Source organism: Trachurus japonicus, chromosome 3 (genome assembly GCF_045865225.1).
Source record: "Trachurus japonicus isolate A0001 chromosome 3, Traja_1.0".
In the NCBI taxonomy this organism is placed as follows: Eukaryota; Metazoa; Chordata; class Actinopteri; order Carangiformes; family Carangidae; genus Trachurus; species Trachurus japonicus.
Genome location: NC_140909.1, coordinates 32717168 through 32734035, shown reverse-complemented (window position 1 = coordinate 32734035; position 16868 = coordinate 32717168). Strand labels below are relative to the sequence as shown.

Genomic DNA, 16868 nt, shown 5'->3' with positions numbered 1-16868 from the left:
CGTATCGGCCAGGAAGACAGTCGGCTTCATCCGCTATCCCGGCCTTGCTGGTTTCGCATGTTGTGCCCATCCGGTGGGAATTAAATAAATTAACACTCTAAAGGCGTTAATGGCTTAATGCAGTTAAGTCACCGAGTGAGACATGCAAACACATCTGTGATCAGGATCAACCACAAACATCGCCAACCCCTGCACCATCTTAACGAGGAGCTGCCCTTGATTAGCTCCATGCATGGATCACTCTTCTCACTCCAGTGGTTCACGCAGACATTTTCTCTTTTTTTCATGGCTCAAGTGCCAAATGAAGCACTTGGATTTGTACTAAAATTTGTCCTGAAACAATTAGTCGATTAACGGGAAATTGATTTATCATCAGTTCTTGGACCATGTTTTAGGGATCAACATTAAAAATAATACAGTTGAGTGTGTATCAGAATAACTGATAATGGAAAATCATTAGGAATTTAAAAGTTAAATCAAATTGTTTTGAAATTAGTCAAGGTCAACCATCTACTGAAGTCCAGTAAAAAAGGATTTTAAGCATGTTAAGAGTCTCTGTGTCAGTTTGTCTGTCTGCATCTGTGTGTTGGGCCTTCCCCGTGTCTGGCCCAGATCCTGCTCAAATTGGATTCGAAGCCATTAGTGTCCCAACTCGAAGCATATGTTCCAAGTTGCTGAGCATTTCATTTCACGAGACGACGATGAGGGGGCTGAAGAAAGAAGAAGAAGAAGAAAAAAAAACACAGACGGCGCAGAAAAATAAACCAGACATAAACAGGGCTGGATTGAGTCTGTCGCTCACTTACAGACGCGCAGAGACGTCCCATGCTCTGAAGAAAGCCCACTTTGACTTCGGGGTCACGTTCCTGCTTGCAACTACCACCGTGTGTGTGTGTGTGTGTGTGTGTGTGTCAGCAAGAGTGTGTACGTGCTCTAGTCTACATGCATGTTTTCATATGCGGTTCAGAGCGATACCTTCCACGCCGCACAAAAGGCGCTGCTGTACTCCATCACAGAAATCTAAATATTCTGTCTGAGAGAGAGAGAGGAGAAGAGGGGGGGGGGTTAACCATTAGAGCAGGGATTGTATTTCAAAAGACGGGCAACCCCCTTGCTTGATTTTTTTTCCCCTCTCTCTCTCATTCTTTGCTTCCAGAAAAGCAACAACTTTATTTATGTCCAAATACTGTGGATGCAGTAAGAGAGGAACGTAGAGCAAGTAGGATCATTATCTCCCAAATCTAAACAAGCCTTTACTTTCCCAGAACAGAGCTTGTATTCTATAAGCACTTAAACATAGAAGGGGGGGATGGGCTTATATGAGCATGAGAGTGTGTGTGTTTGTGTGTGTGTGTGTGTGTGTGTGTGTGTGTGTGCGCGTGTGATCCCGGAGTTCCCAGTCTGAGTTTAAGAATGACAGAGTAAAACACTGCAGGCTCTGTGGAAGCCAGGAAACAGCCTAATGTATTTATCCAAACACATATCTGCTGAGAGGCCCCGCGGCTTCAACACATCCCTTTCCTACAGGCGCTTCACCTCTATAATGCTGCCATGGTGAAAGTGGGACATAAAAACTGCAGAGTATAGGCAAAAAAAAACATTTATACCGATTATCTACAAACATTTGGATTTTTTTTTGTTCCAAGATTCAGGGAATTTAATTGCACTTCTGCACCTTAGACACACTTGCAAAATGTTTGTGTTTCTCCGAGCAGCAGAAACTGGAAAATGTTTCCGCTCCTCGTGTCTGACTCATAATGTGTCCTTTTCACTAAATAAACTGAATAGGCTGAACACAGCTCCTTCTTTTACAGCCTCAATCTGTTCTTGTTTGTTCGTCATCCGAAATAAAAACGAATCCGTCTCCAGACGACAGCTGATGAGCCACATATAGAAACTTTCATATCCAGGATTTCCCCTTCGCGAGCACCAGGTAGGTCTCACTTTGCTTATTTCTGAGAGTTTTTCTGTGATGTTGCATTTCTTAAATCTGCTTATGGTCAACTGATGCAGCGCTGCAGAGTAAAAAGATGAACCAAACCAAGACTTTCCAGGCAGCCGAAAACAAAAACCTGTCTTGGTCGGTCTCTGCAGCATAAAATAATAATGAATCCAAAAATAAACAGTCAAATTGCAGCAAATCTGGAAGCCTGCAGATGTCATTCTGTCAAGTGCCAGAAAATACTGTTTTGTACCATCTATTATTTGCAATGTCAGAAAGAAAGATCAAACCAGAATTTCTTCAGATGAGGCCCTGTGCTGTCTGCCCGGGTGTGTTTACCTTGATCCATATTGAAGCATTTGGCCTGATTTATTGCCGCCTTTGTCGACCATTAAAAAAGGACTGACGTAACACAAACTGTGAGGTGACCTTGTCTCCTATTCCACATTCGAGGCGCCGACGCTCACTGTGCTGGCGGCGCAGCTGAGGAATCCCAAAACAACACAGTGGCACAATAACGTGTACGCTGCCAACAAGCACGGGGAGGAAGGTAAGAGTCCCGTTTAGCTGTTTACATGATTCCATAATTTGACCATGTCCCCAAAATAATCCTGTTTACATGACGTGATTATGCACACAGAATTATGGGAATCTGAGTGTCTGAGGTAAACAATACGTTAAAACAAAAAAACTCATCCACTTGTTTGCCAGATGTTGTTGTTGTTGTTGTTGTTGGTCCCCGGAGTGAAGCAGTGCGGCTGGTCGACTTTTTTTTGCTTTGCAGCTCTGCAGTCTGCACCGAACCTGCACTGCCACACGACCGGCTCTGATTTATCTGCTGCATCTATTTTTTTTTTGGACAATGTTCATGTATTCGTATTATCGCAGCCTCATCTCTGATTCAGAGTCTGTCAACATGACACAGACATCCTGGCAGACTGATGAAGACTTCAGTCAGTTAAACTACAAAACTTCAGTGGTTCTTTAACTTCAATCTGATCCCAAAATGTATTTCTAATTATCTCTGAGGGCACTCAAGTAAGTGTGAAAACTTGAAGGAACGGTTGTTGAACAGTCAATCATCAAACTGTTTGCATCTTTTTTAAGCCAAACCTGCCTCACCTGACAGCCTGTGATATTATCATTTTAGCTTTGCAAAAGGAACACAGTGGAAATAAGCTTGAAGCTTTACTGTAGTTTTACCCACAACAATATAATTGTATGTCAGGTCTCGGGGATTTCAGAGTTTTGTTTACCTCAGTCTCAAATCCATCAATGACAAAAGACTACAATGGTGCTTAAAGCGCAGTGTTTGCACACCTTGTTCTAGTGTGCTACTTTGTACAAATTAAACCTACACTTGTCTTCAATCAACTTCATGTTTCATTGTCTTGGCTCAATATTTTATCCCTTTATTTAGTACATATGTAATTTAGAAAATGCCAAAGCAGTAGGAGTGTGTGATTATGTTTCTCCAAAATATAATCACACATCTACAAGAAACCAAAATCAAACCACAATTACTGACAAAGAGTCAAGCAACATAAAAAAAGAAGTGACAAACTCATCCTCCACGGTGGCAATGAGAACAGCAGGCAGGCAGCGCTCCGGTCGTCTCTTCAATCACTTCCTGTCTCCGCGGCAGGTCAACTTTTTCACACATCGCTCTCAGTGAATGTAACATGTCTCAAGCTCGAACCAACAATCAAGTCTCAAAACCTTTTATAAAAAGATCAAAACCGCTGTAATTGGGAGAGGATGCAAACTGTGCTGCAGCTCTGTGTACATATCTGTCCACACACAGATAAAAACACACAGCCCCCTCTGATGAGTGTGTGGCGGGGGGGCTGACCGGTCACAACGTTCTGACCCACTAATGAGAGTCAGAGCGTAACCACATCAGACAAGAGGCAACACTAAGCAACTGGTCTTATAAATAAATAAATAAAAGTGAAAGCCCTAATGCGAAAAAAGTGTTCATGCACCAGCACCGCAATGACAACATGGCACAAACGATAACGGTTTCACTGCACGACCACGGACGGACAGAGGCGGGCCGTCCGCCACGCACGACGGGGAGGGGAGAGGCAGCAAAGTCACTAAAGCTTCTGATCAAATCTATGTGAACCACGGGAAGCAATTTGTTTATTAGTGATTCAGCTCGTGCAAACTCTGCATGGTCGTAAAAATCAACGTGTCACCTGCCGCATTCCCCTGAAACTTATTTAAAACAGTCATATTTCATTTTTCCAGACGTTGCACAGCGCAGTTCACGCAGTTTTTTTGCTCTCTGCCTGTTCTCAAAACACTCTCTCCGAGCACCAGCCAATTAAATCAAAGTATAAACAAAGACTCGGCATCAAAGAAGCTCCTGATTGGCTTCCTGTTGTACCTCAGATGTCTGCATATCTGCTTTTCTTCTCAGTTTGTGGAATATGCATTCTTCCAATAAGTGGATAAAACTTCACAATGAAGCCACCTTAACATTAAAAATGCTGAAAAATAAATGAATAAAAGACAGAGCGTATGCGTAAAAAGTTCCATCTCTTGATAAACAGCCAGGCTGATCCATTAAGTTGCTTATAAATGTGTCTCACGATAGTTCACCAGCTCGTGGCAGATGATCCACGGTGTGTGTCAGTGCGAGTGTGTCATTTATGAAGCTGCAAACACTTACATGTGGACATGTGGAGGTTGGAAGCGGCTCTGGTTGATGTTGTAGTGTGTGAAGGCCTGTGTGGGGTTGGAGCTGTACTCGTCCACCGTGATGGTCACTTTGCCATGAGCCATCCTTCCGCCGTTTGGACATGAGACGCCGTTCGTTCACCAGGATTCAGCAGCGAGCCGTGGTGCAGCAGTCATCCTCCAAGAAGCCCAGGAAGTCTCCCAGCAGCAGCAGCAGCAGCGACCTGGCCGACCGACTCAAACACGACACGCTGCAGTCTGCACCGACAGGAGCACAGAGACACACACACACACACACATCAGCTGTTTTAAACCAGCACCACAGGGCAGACACCTACATGTGAGGTTAGCCTCTCGGACAACCAGAAATTAAAAACCTCCCTTTTCTACACATTCAAATTGTTCAAAAAGGTTAATAAACAATGGTAAACTAACATTATGTGGCTTGAAGCGCTCCAACTCTTCTGTCTTCAACACAGACGGAGCACGCATCAAGTGAAGGAAGTGAATCGTTCTCTAATCACTCAGACACACTGTCTGTGTTGTACACATGGAGCTTCAGTTTCCCTGTAAAGCTTCACAGAGCTCACACTGAATCAGATTTGCTTGATTTTACTTTGGAAGAAAATTAATGCCTCAAACACCACATCAAACCATTCTTTAGAAAATCCTAATTATAAAAATGCAGTGAGGCAACTTAAACACAATTAGCAGATTTACTCTACCTTTTCAACACAATATGGCATTTCATTACAAAAAGAGCAAAAAAAATTTGCTTTGCTCCAAAGTTTGCACGTAGTTTTTCTTTCCAACTGCTAAATAAGAAGATAGTTCACAATCTTGAAGGCAGATTTTGAAATGCTGCACACTACTGCTGCTGCTGCTGCTGCAACCTGGTTGGTTTTTATGCAAACTAATACATTCAAATGTAAAAATGACTGCAGGCAGTGGCCTCTAAGGCATCAGCCTGTTGAAATTAAATACACCAAGACAGAAAAAAAGAAAGCTGCAGGTACAACCTCTGCTGCCGTTAGAAATTGTTCCAAAGTAAAAAAGGTAAAACACGACTTCTTTATAACGCATGCATGAAAAAGAGGTCTGCTTCCCTGTTGACGACTACACCCCGAAACATGTTAAAAATAAAAAATAATATAAAACAAAGATCTGCTTTTGTTATTCTGGGCCTGGTGCTCCAATTCTGAAATGAAACAGCTATAACTATTAATCTTCCAGCTGAACCGCTTTAGGACCTTTGCACACCCGTACAATAAATACTACACTAAATTAGGTAAAATGGGAAATAATTTAAAAAATACAGTCTTTTACTCCTCAAATCCAGGAAGGAAAAGCAGCTAAAGTGCAAACGCGGTGCTGCATATTCAGAGCTCACTCACCGGGCTTGGCTGTGCTGTGTGTGTCCCTTGCACCCTGAGCTTCCCTCCTGTCTGACCTCCCTGACTGATAGTAAAGTGGCCACTGTGGGCTTGACAGGCTTTATATACCAGACCTCCTGATGCAGGCACGAGCACAAGAGGAAGAAAGAAAGAAAGAAAAAAAAAAGGATTTTTTTTTTTGCCCTCAATACTACAAGTCTATCATCTCTTTTGGAGGGAAATCAGCAGCTCCGCAGTTCATTTGATGGTGAAATCCTGTGATGCAGTGGTTGAGTGCAAAAAGAGAGAGAAAAAAAGAAGCTGTAACCTCCAGTTGTTGAATATCTTAAAAGCAAACATGCCTCAATTTAAAAGTGTTAAAAAAAAAAAAAGCTGTCCCATTTTCACACACAAAAAAAACATTGATTCATATTTTCTGGGTCAACTGGATGCTGTTTCCTACAACGTGTGCAATGAATTTAAGTCTGAAAGATTTATGCCAGCCTGGAAAAAAAGGGTGGCTAAACTCAATTCCTGCAACTGCAAAGTTAAAATACATGACATTATTCCCAGATTCATTGAATCACTGCTGCTGGGCTGCACAGGAGACAACTTCAAGTTTACAAGATCTTCCTGGACCCTCACAAAAATAATTTCACTCGTGTTTAAAAGCTGCCCCGTCCAATTCCTTGTACACATTTAACCTCAGAAGTCATTTCTCCTCAGGCTAAAGAAAAAAATCTTAAACTTGAACTATTAACTGCTGATGCTGCTGACCAGAAAATGTGCTCCTCTTTTTCTTTTTCTTTTTTGCACATATAGGCCGAATAGCTGAGGACGGATTTGTGTGCAGCATGCTTTACAGTTTCCTTGGTGTGTGTGTGTGTGTCTGTGTGTGTCGGGCTGCTGAAACTCGCCTTGCTCGCCTGTCTGTCTGTCTCTACCTTATGGCTACAGTAGCAGCAACTAGCTCTCTAGCTTAGCCTGCTAAACCTGCCCTGGCTGTGGATCTTTCTTTTTATTATTATGCACGCTGTAGCTTCGCACTGAGCTGCTCTCCTACAACCGGCGGTGCACACGCACATTGTCAGTGTGTGTCGTTGGATCTACACAGCGCCATATAGCTAACTTCACGAGTAGAAATCACTCCGTGGAGCAGAGGGGGGAGGTGAAGGGGGTGAAGGCGAATAAATTGACCCTTTCTGATACCATGCATATACACGATGTGTGCTATGCGCCGCTTGCACATATGTACACACACAAAAAAGGAAAGGTCCGTGCAATCCTGAACTCTGCTCCAGGAATAATAATACCAAAAAAAAAAAAAAAAAAAAAAGCCAGCGAAAGGTGGTCAGTGTCACTGCACCGCCGCGCTAACCTCCTGCTCTTCCTCGTAAATGACAAGCCACCTTTTAACCGACGGCTTTGTGTCAGGAATTTCTTTTTTCCTCCCCGTCTCCCCTCTCTCCCCTCCCTCCCTCTCTCCTCGGTTCTCAAAGCAAAGCGGAAAGGTTGCTCTACCTTCGTCGTGTGGGGTTTTTTGTGCGTTTTTTAAAATCTGGCCGGAGAAAGAGTGTCGGGTCGGGGTCGCCCTCTACGCGGCGGCGGCGACGGCGGCAGCAGCGGCGGCGGCGGCGGAGGGACGCGGGTCCATGCGGCAGCAGCAGGGGAGCGGGCAGGGTCGTACGCGGCCGTCCGGGGGTTGCGGCAGTCTGGGCGGGTAGGGCAGCACCTTCGACCCGGCGGGACCTCGACTGGCTCCTGTGGACGAGAAACCAGACAAGAGAGCGAGGGCAGAGAGCCGGAGAGGAGGGCGAGAGACACTGACAGACAACAGGGAGGGAGAGAGAGCAGCCTCGGTGTGACGGAGGGGGAGCCGGAGTGCAGTGAGTCGGAGCTGCCACTGGGGTCAGAGAGCAGAGAGAGCAGGAGCGAGCACAACCCCCCGCCACCTCCCGTGCGCGCGCCTTCACCGGCGGGCACACGCGCAGCGAGGCGCGAGAGGGAGAGGAGGAGGAGGGAGGGAGGGGGAGGAGTCCCGCGCTACCTCCGTGCAGCATTCACTTGCTGTCGGAAATGACACTTTGCTGTTGAGATACACCTCACACACAGAAGCGCCTCTTCTCTTGTGTGTTTTTTGTTTTAACATCAATCTGACACTAACGTAGCCTACAGGACACCAAAACAGCAGACACGTATTAATGAACATGCAACATCCCCTTTAATTTACAGGTAGCCTACTTTTTTATATATTTTTGCCCAAGTTTATGTCGATAGTATACATAGGTTGTTTTTTCTCTCTTTTTCACTTTTTATTCTTGATAGTTTTATACTGTTGTTTTTATTGTGCTCTCATTTCCTTTTAGTGTCAATGTATTCCTGTGTCTTTTTTTCTACCTTGTATGCTGGGGCTTTTGTTTTATGAGGGATGAGTAAGGTCTTATCCCAAATTAATTAAATAAGACCATTCTTACCCATCTGTTCACGTAATCAGTAGCATATGTGTGTTTTCCAAGAGATTTATTTCAAAGTTAAAGTTAGGAGTAGTTGTTGTACCTATGCAGAATACCCACTGAATGAAACTGTGTTTTTCAATCAACACCAACTTTGGGGACTTTTTCAAACATGGCAACCTAAAGAGATCATCACTGACATGCCTAAATGATCTATTTAACATGAGTAAAGGCATTGGTTATAAATTACAACCCAATCATAAAGACTGCAATCTAATAAAGTGGTACCGAATCAGTTCAAACATTTTTTACCTGCCTAATTTGCACTCTCTCTTTGTTCAAAACTAGGTGCACACATGCACTCAAATTAACTACGGTAATAACGACTGAAACCTCCCATCAGCACCCATCCCCCCCGGTTACTTTTATCATCCCTGGAGACACTGAGAACACCAACTCATCCACCCTGTCTCTTGAATTGACTGGTTTCTCTCATGTGTGTCATGTTAGGCTACTGCTTATAGGTTTCCTGCAGGCTGTGCGGCTTCATGACTTAGCATAATAGGAAGGTTATTGATTTTACCCCATAAAATCTCATGTACTATTTTCAACATTTTTGGTTGCTGCAACTTGAACCTAGCACACACAGCTTCATTTGTGCGCACTGAAATTGATTGGGTTAATGATAATAGACAGTAACAGCTAAATCAATTCATTTTTTATTGGTAAATTGGATAATTGGAGCACCTGAATTCCACATCCTCAGTATTTATTTGAGCGTTTGCTAATGTGTATGTTCCTGTATGGAAGCACGGTTCAGTGCAAATGTTGACCTGAAACATTTCCTCATAAGATCACAGATGTGTGGGGGAGAATGGTGCCAGGGTATGGAAGGTGTTGTAAAATCTATGATTAGAAGACAGTACAGTCCCATTGGGTTCACAAGTAAACAATACTAATGAGCACCTGTGGGAGTCTTTTACACAACCTGAAATGGGGCAACACAGTTTCCAAACTGGTAAAAACCTTCGTCCTGGATGACTGGATGTAAAAACAGCATCCTGATCATAGCATTAGCCTATACCTTGATGATTATGAGTTCACTAAATTATAAATGAAGCCAGGGAGAAAGTTGGTCTTCATCTCATCTCACGGGTAGCCTATTCAAACATACCATATTGATCCCAAACAAACATACACACGAACCAATCATATGATTATTGATATTGCAGTCTGTACTGTACTCTATCTTTTTCATAATTCCATGATGTGCAGGTGGATTTTGTGCACAGATTCACACACTTTCAACACAGTAGCTAAAATTGTTGCTTGCATGTTTACTGTCTCTCTTTTTTTTAAATGAAGTTGAGTGATTGAGAACTAACCCATAAATAAATTAGGAATTAAGTAAATCCAACCCTCTTAGTCAAACATACTGGTAAGAGTTGATTTTGTTGCATTCCCGTTGCCTTCAGTGCTTCACATGAGCGACAAACTGAAGGGAGTTCAGATTTGTTTTTTGTGATCACATCAGTGTGAAGGATTTGCATTTTCCAAAGTCAGCAAACAGCCTTGCGTTTGGGGGATGGTCATTTCAGTGGGTCGGTCAACAACTGGATGGATTTCCCCCCCCAAAAATAAAAAATCCTTGCACAGGCATTCATGGTCCATAGGCCACCCAGTCAACTCTGTACATGGAGTCACAGCAGCAGACACCAGAATGTACTTGTGTTGTTTGTTATAGTTTGTCTGTTCAAATGACGTAAGCTTGCCAGCTGTAAGTTGTTGTCCACGTCTGAAAAATGGAGGTGTCCCAATCCTTCCATCAGGGTTAATGAAGCATCACATCGACATCACATTCACAACTGTACTCCAACATGTGCATCGCATATGCGCACAATGAATAAAAACTGCTCTGAACCACACAGGGGCTGAAACGATGTAGCTCACCAGTTAATTTCTGTGCCCGCTGCTGTTTGTTAATAGCACAGATATCATATGGTGTCCAGCTGTTACTTTCTACTCATAAGTTTATATTATTACCGTTATGTCTCGTAAGAATATTTTACTCGCTGTCCTTCAGTTAGCTGTTCTCTTTCAGTAGAATGAGCCGTGTGTACATTTTTTTGCATCAACTTTTTCTCTGTTTGTAAAGGAAGAAATCTCACAGTAACAAGATTGAGACAGCTCTGGAAAAGGGTCAATTTCCTGTAAGAATTAGGGCAGGGGAGTCATAATATATGAATAAATCGTTGGTGAACTATATTAATTGCTGGAGAAATCAACCTACAATGGGTTGAACTGCCTACAGACAAACTTTGAAAAATGGATTGTGTTTTAAATTCTGCCTCCTTTTTTCCCTTTGCTGAGTGACCATGGTTGTAGTGTGATATTGGATCATTTTGAAGCTGTGCTGAAAATTACAGACTATTAGGGGAAAAAGGCACTCTTCTTCTCATCAGGTGTTCCTGGTCTCCCCCCTTTGTCCAATCTTTTTTTGTGTTTCATATTTTAGAACTCTTCATTAGGGATTATCACTTCGATGAAAACTGATTCTGTTTATTAGTTCATACATACAGTGCTCATTTTGCTCCACTCTGCTGTAATCCTTTAATCCTGTAAAGCCTATTACTAAATATTACTGCATGTTTGGGGTGTTTTGTGGCTTTCTCTGAGTACAGTATAAGGCCTAACGTACAACAGCAACACAGGCATAATGAGACATGCAAACGGATTCTGGGAAATAGTCAAGCTGATGTTTACAGCCTTGCACTGCATGCATACTATATTAAATAAAATAAATCTAGTGATTACAAATAGCTTTCTGTTGTTTCAATTCTTAATGTGAGACCTGTACATAGCACAACATTTACATAATATCATTGATTTAGAAAATCATTTCCATTTCTTTCTTTGCAATATTTTCCTGCCGAATGGCGATGAATGATAATGTTGAATTGCTGCCCATCACTGAGTTCAGCAGTGATTCAAATCAGTTAAGGGAAAAGGGAAAAAAATGAAAGAATTAATTTGTCTGTGCCAAGGCTATACCTTTTTAATACACTGATGGGATTTTTGATGAGAAAAGGCTGCGTCGGACAGTCCATAATGGACTCATCTGAAGGGCTGTGCCACATTTACATGTCTGCTAGTTGAGGCAGAACTGGCGTTTTGTAATTTTTACTGACATGCTTCAATTTCCCGGGCCCATCAGCAACCGCCCAACTGCCACAACAGCACTACGAGTCATTTCCATTTGACTTTTCTCTTATCGGCGCAAAAAAAAAGAAAAAGAAAAGGCATTTCCATCTACTAGCCGGCGGGTGTTAATGTGAAAGCAGGGTTTAAATTTTATGTGGAGAGGCCACATTTAAACATCTGACCAGCGTTTGTTCTCCTGGCTGCATATAGAAAACTGATGATAGATAGGGGACCAAATGTCACAGAAGAAATGGCTTTTGCCACGAATGTTTTATTCAGCCCCGTGTCGCCGTGATCACATTTATACAATAGAAAATGTAAATGTTATGCAGAGTATTAAAAAAACACTATATATTTTATGACCTTATATAAAAGAGTAAAATGACTTTCCATCCAAATAAGGCAGAAATGAAACACATATTTAATAGGAGTGGGAAATAGGAGTGTGAGCTCTTCCAGGAGGCAGAGGGTGATATTCACTTAACCTGCTGGCCGAGGCGCTTTCAGAGGCTCTAACCTGCACAGATTTATGCCTGTCTGTGGCGATGCCTGTCTTCCCCTGCACGTCATGTGGATAAATAAAATCTAGGCCTGTCTGTCCGTCTTTCTGAGAGGACTGTGCACAGACAGGCAGGAGTTGGGTTTTTTAAATGTTAATGTCATTCAGATTTATGGGAGACAGATAGATGGTTGCTGAGGCTATGGCGGGCTAGATGCTGTTTATGTCATTGAAATGCACACAGACAAAAATGTTTGCCCCTGAGCCTCAGCAGCACTCCGAAGACTGAGCTGCTGCTAGCTCCAGGCTTGTGTTCAGAAATGAACACTTCTTCTTTTTTTAATTTTTTGCCGCTTTTTTTTTTTTTTTTTTTTTTGCTCAGCCTGGTTGTTATCAGCTAGAGGAGAAAAATCAAAGCTATATACAAGTTAATTTTATTTGCACATAAAGTGCTTTTGTCCAGTGGAGCTTGAAGAGAAAGAGAGAGCAGCAGTGTAGGGGAGAAGAAAGGCAACCAGAGAGAGCACACTGGCATGAAAGTGTATTAATTCTCCTCCCATTCTCCTGCTGTGTTGTGATAGACTGAGTAATATGCAGGCTCACTTTCTATGCCAAAGGCTAGATGAAGGCACACAGGAGAGGACTCTCTGACTCAGTCTCTCTCTGCCTCGCTTTGCTTTCTGCCTCTCTTTTTATTCTCCGCAGCCCTTTAAACTTTGGCAACGTTAAACTGTAAAAATAAAACAATCACTCCATTTCCCCCGGAGATGCAGCTTTACCCATAACCATTCAACAGTCTATACTACCGCCACTTCCTCTCCGTCCCCCCCTCCCTCCTTCCCTCCCTCCCTTTCTGTCTCTCTCTGCACGTATGTGAAACGGTCGATACAGTATAAATTAGGAGAACGCTGAGCCACGCCGGCCTCCATGTGGAGTGCCTGTGTATTAAATCACGTTAATTGATTAGCTGAAGTTCAGAGGAGGACAACACTGGATTGCACTCAGTCCTCGGCCGCTCTGTTAAAGTGACTCCTGCTCATTTCAGGTGACGACCTGAACACCTACACTTGCAATTAATCCACTGTCGGCACGTTTTATTGCCCTGGTACCTCTCTCCATGCTCAGCTTGTGTTTGCCAAGAATCCTGTGCATGTACAACACCACAACTCCACAAGCTGAAAGTTTAATACAGTTTTCACTGTCCGGCTCCCACTATGCAACACTTTTGATCTATAAGATTTATGCACACACACCAAAAACAAACAAACAAACAAATAAAAAAGCATTTCACGTAGCTTAAAAAACAGAAAACGAAATCCAAGAACCAAAGTAAAAGCATTTGAAGCGTGCGGTTGACCAATTCCAGTTGGCCTCAATCCTTTTCTGCTTGAATAACCGTGACCCGAATGACTGAGAATCTTCATCTTCCCAAGCGTTTTGGGATGGATGACCTTAGTGGTATGAGTGTGTGAGAGAGGACAACTAAGAAATCTTAGGACTGCAGAAACCAACACAGACTCATACCAAACAGCCTATGTCTGGGTCAACCCAGTCCAGTTGCCCTCCATTCAACCCTTCTTGGAAAATGCACTTGGCTTTATATGCATTACCTTATCCAAAGTTGCACTTTGATTGATGGTTGTTGGCACACAGCTTGATAAATGTCCTTTGGCACAAAATGGTTACTATTTTAATTTCTTATATACAACCTGCAAAAACACTGTGCTATGAAGGTATTTGTAAATGGCATACAAAGCATATAATATAGAATCGGAACATAGCTATGCCCTTAATTTCTAGACCAGAAAGTCCAGATTAGAGGAATTTGTTAAACTGAAATGATGTACATCCAGCCCAAGTGGCTGCAGGATACAGGACAAATTCTGTTACTTTACACACACTGAATTTATAAATTTCCACAATATTTATACAGCTGCTTTATATTCCATCAATCAGTCAATACACCAACTAATTTTTACGTCTTGTAAAATGAAAATACAGCTCCTTTGGGTTCCTGTTGCACACTTACAAATGGGGGGAGCTCCAAGACACATTTGCCCCAAAAAACGAACAAAAAATAAATTAATCCTAAGAATCCTCAGGGATTTGGTTCATGTGCTGGAGGAATATTTGACTTAATGTAGAGGTTGAGACACAGCCTATTTATTACATTAATTACATTATCCGCTTCAACAGATAATTTTACTGTTTTTTATTTGTGGGGATTTGACTGCACTCCAGTGACTGACTGCAGTGTACGTATAAATACCTCTCAATAAAAATGTTGTCTTAATGTAACACCACCCCACACTTTGGCCCTGTGTGAGTGTGTGGGTGTGTGTGCATGCTTGGTTCACCATTACACTGGTTTCTGAGAGTGAGAGGACCTGGAGGGAATAACGACAGGATAAAAGCATGTCAGCAGGTCAGACAGTGAGGGCCGGACTTCCAGACACTGAGGCTCACCCAGAAAACAGAGCGACAGAAAGAGGGCAAAGATGCCGGCTAAAAGACAAGTGAACCCAACAAGGGCAGAGAGCGGCAAAAGAGTGTGTATTACTGTAACAAGGTTAAAATCAGATAGTGGGCATGCCCTTCGCTTCTCGGTGCAAACAATCTATGATGATGTATTTTTCTCAGCCTGAAAGCTGTAACAGGAAACGTCAGATATTGCTATCAGATCGGTTAGTGCCAAATACAAGGCTTCGTTTTAGAACTGACATTTGGTTGACCCTCATGGACTTCAGACCACAGAAGTCAGAGTCATGTCTGGAGCATGGATATATTAAGAAAACTACTGTGTCTGAAATCACTGTTCCTTATTGCACTCAGTGGTCCCACATCCAATAAAACTGGGATTTGTTATAATTTACAGGAACTTAATTCATTATACTAATAAAGATGAAGCATTGAACAAAAGTTATTTGTAAGATGTGGACATGTATTTTCTTCCCAAACAAAAATGTAATATGTAGGCTAACATTTATGTCCCTTGTGGATATATATTTTTGTAACATATACAATATACTAGATATTTGTATGGGCTGATATATATGTCAATAAGGCCTATTTTGTCCATTCCACATGATAAGAATTTCTAAATAATGTAAAATGATGATAATTTTTTTTTTTTAGATATATGCTTTTATTTTCCATATACCCATATATGTTATATATATAGTAATGAATTTTATGTATATGAATTACATTGGTGTATAGGTGGAAGTGCACAGCTATAACCAATATTTTCAACTAACAATGTGTCAAATGACAATGTGAAAGCAGTGTAACGAGAAAGAGAGGAAATCTCTCATGATGAAACTAAAGAGAATTATCACCCTGGTTTGGAGCTCGACTCAGCTGAATGGAGCTTTATAGTGAGTTTCAGCCCTTTTTCATCATCAGTCCAGTCTATAAATTTACTGTTTCGGTTCCCTCCCACTGCTCTCATAATGTGGCTTTGGCAGCAGCAGCAGGCATCATCTGAAAAGCCACTGTTCACTTCCTGCTCAGCCAACAGACAAGACAGACACAGTTAGAAACATGAACTGTCAGATATTTCCCTCAGGAGTTGGTGGAGACCAAAAACAGAGCTAAATCATACAGAAATGTAACATATGGCACATTTCCTTACAACAAGAGTGATGTTCCTCTATGGAACATGTCAACTATAAGGGAATATGTATGTTATTATCACATATTATTCTGTGAGATAATAAACATATTGCCTGGAGAAAAAATCTATAAAATATGTGTAAAATATACATGAGCATAGATCTTCACAATATATATTAAGTTTATATGCAAGTTAATAACAGAAACCTATACAAAAATATATATTTAGTCTGGATGTATTAATGCATAATAGGTCTAAAACCTATACAACCAGTGTACACTACATATTAATAGGTGCCAGACATACAAATGTCATATAAGTTTCAGCAGGAAACTTGACTCCAAATCATCAGCTCCACTGGAGGAAAGGAGAAGTACATTGTTTATTAAGATTTCTAGCTACTTGCAGAAATGTTGATGTGTTTCAATGAAGTTGACATATTTCATTAGTTTTTCAACCAAATATCCAACATTACAGACACAATATCCATTCAAAGTGAGTTACGATGGTAATAAACATTTTATTGGTTATATTTAGAGACTCACGGCACTTTGAATGAAGCTGGGGAAGATTGCGGTCTTGTTTAATGCTGGAAATGTGACTCGAATCCCAAAGTCAATTTGAATATCAGCATTTAACAGAAACCACAGACTTTTTCTAACCTGAGCAAAAAGTACTTCTGCTGCCTAAACCCAGCCACAGGATGATCTTTGTTGACCTGTCATTGGCCAGCAACCCAACAGAATGAAGTATTTTCACTCTATGTTAAATAACATAACATAATATTTCCATTAACACATTTGACATACAGGGTTTAAAGTGACTTACAAGTGAGGCATATCATTGAAGCTCCAGTGGAAACCTTGGAACTAAGTGCTACATCTATTCACTAAGTGTAGGGAGATCAAGAAAAGAAGATAGTAGGTGGTAGTCAGGCATATTAGGGTCTAGAGTAGAGAGGAGGAGCTCTCAGCAGAGACGAATCTTGAAGACAGAAACGGACAGATTCTATAGAATCAAGGAACCACAGACTGGACTGACATTATGGCAACATCAGACATCACTCCTCGGAGAAACACAGTGGCTGAGAAGGAGCATA

The 16868-nt window shown here is 41.8% G+C and overlaps 1 protein-coding gene across 1 annotated transcript in view; it reads right to left on the bottom strand.

Moving 5' to 3' along the window:
• mpped2a (metallophosphoesterase domain containing 2a) overlaps positions 1–7974 on the bottom strand; it is a 70723-nt gene extending 62749 nt beyond the window's left edge. Inside the window, exons 1-2 of the mRNA XM_085771036.1 lie at positions 7522–7974; positions 4620–4885 (exon numbers count right to left, since the gene is read on the bottom strand). Coding sequence (XP_085627162.1) covers positions 4620–4732 — 113 coding nt within the window. The 5' untranslated portion in view covers positions 4733–4885; positions 7522–7974. The remainder of the gene's footprint in view (positions 1–4619; positions 4886–7521) is intronic.
• Positions 7975–16868: the final 8894 nt, after the last annotated feature.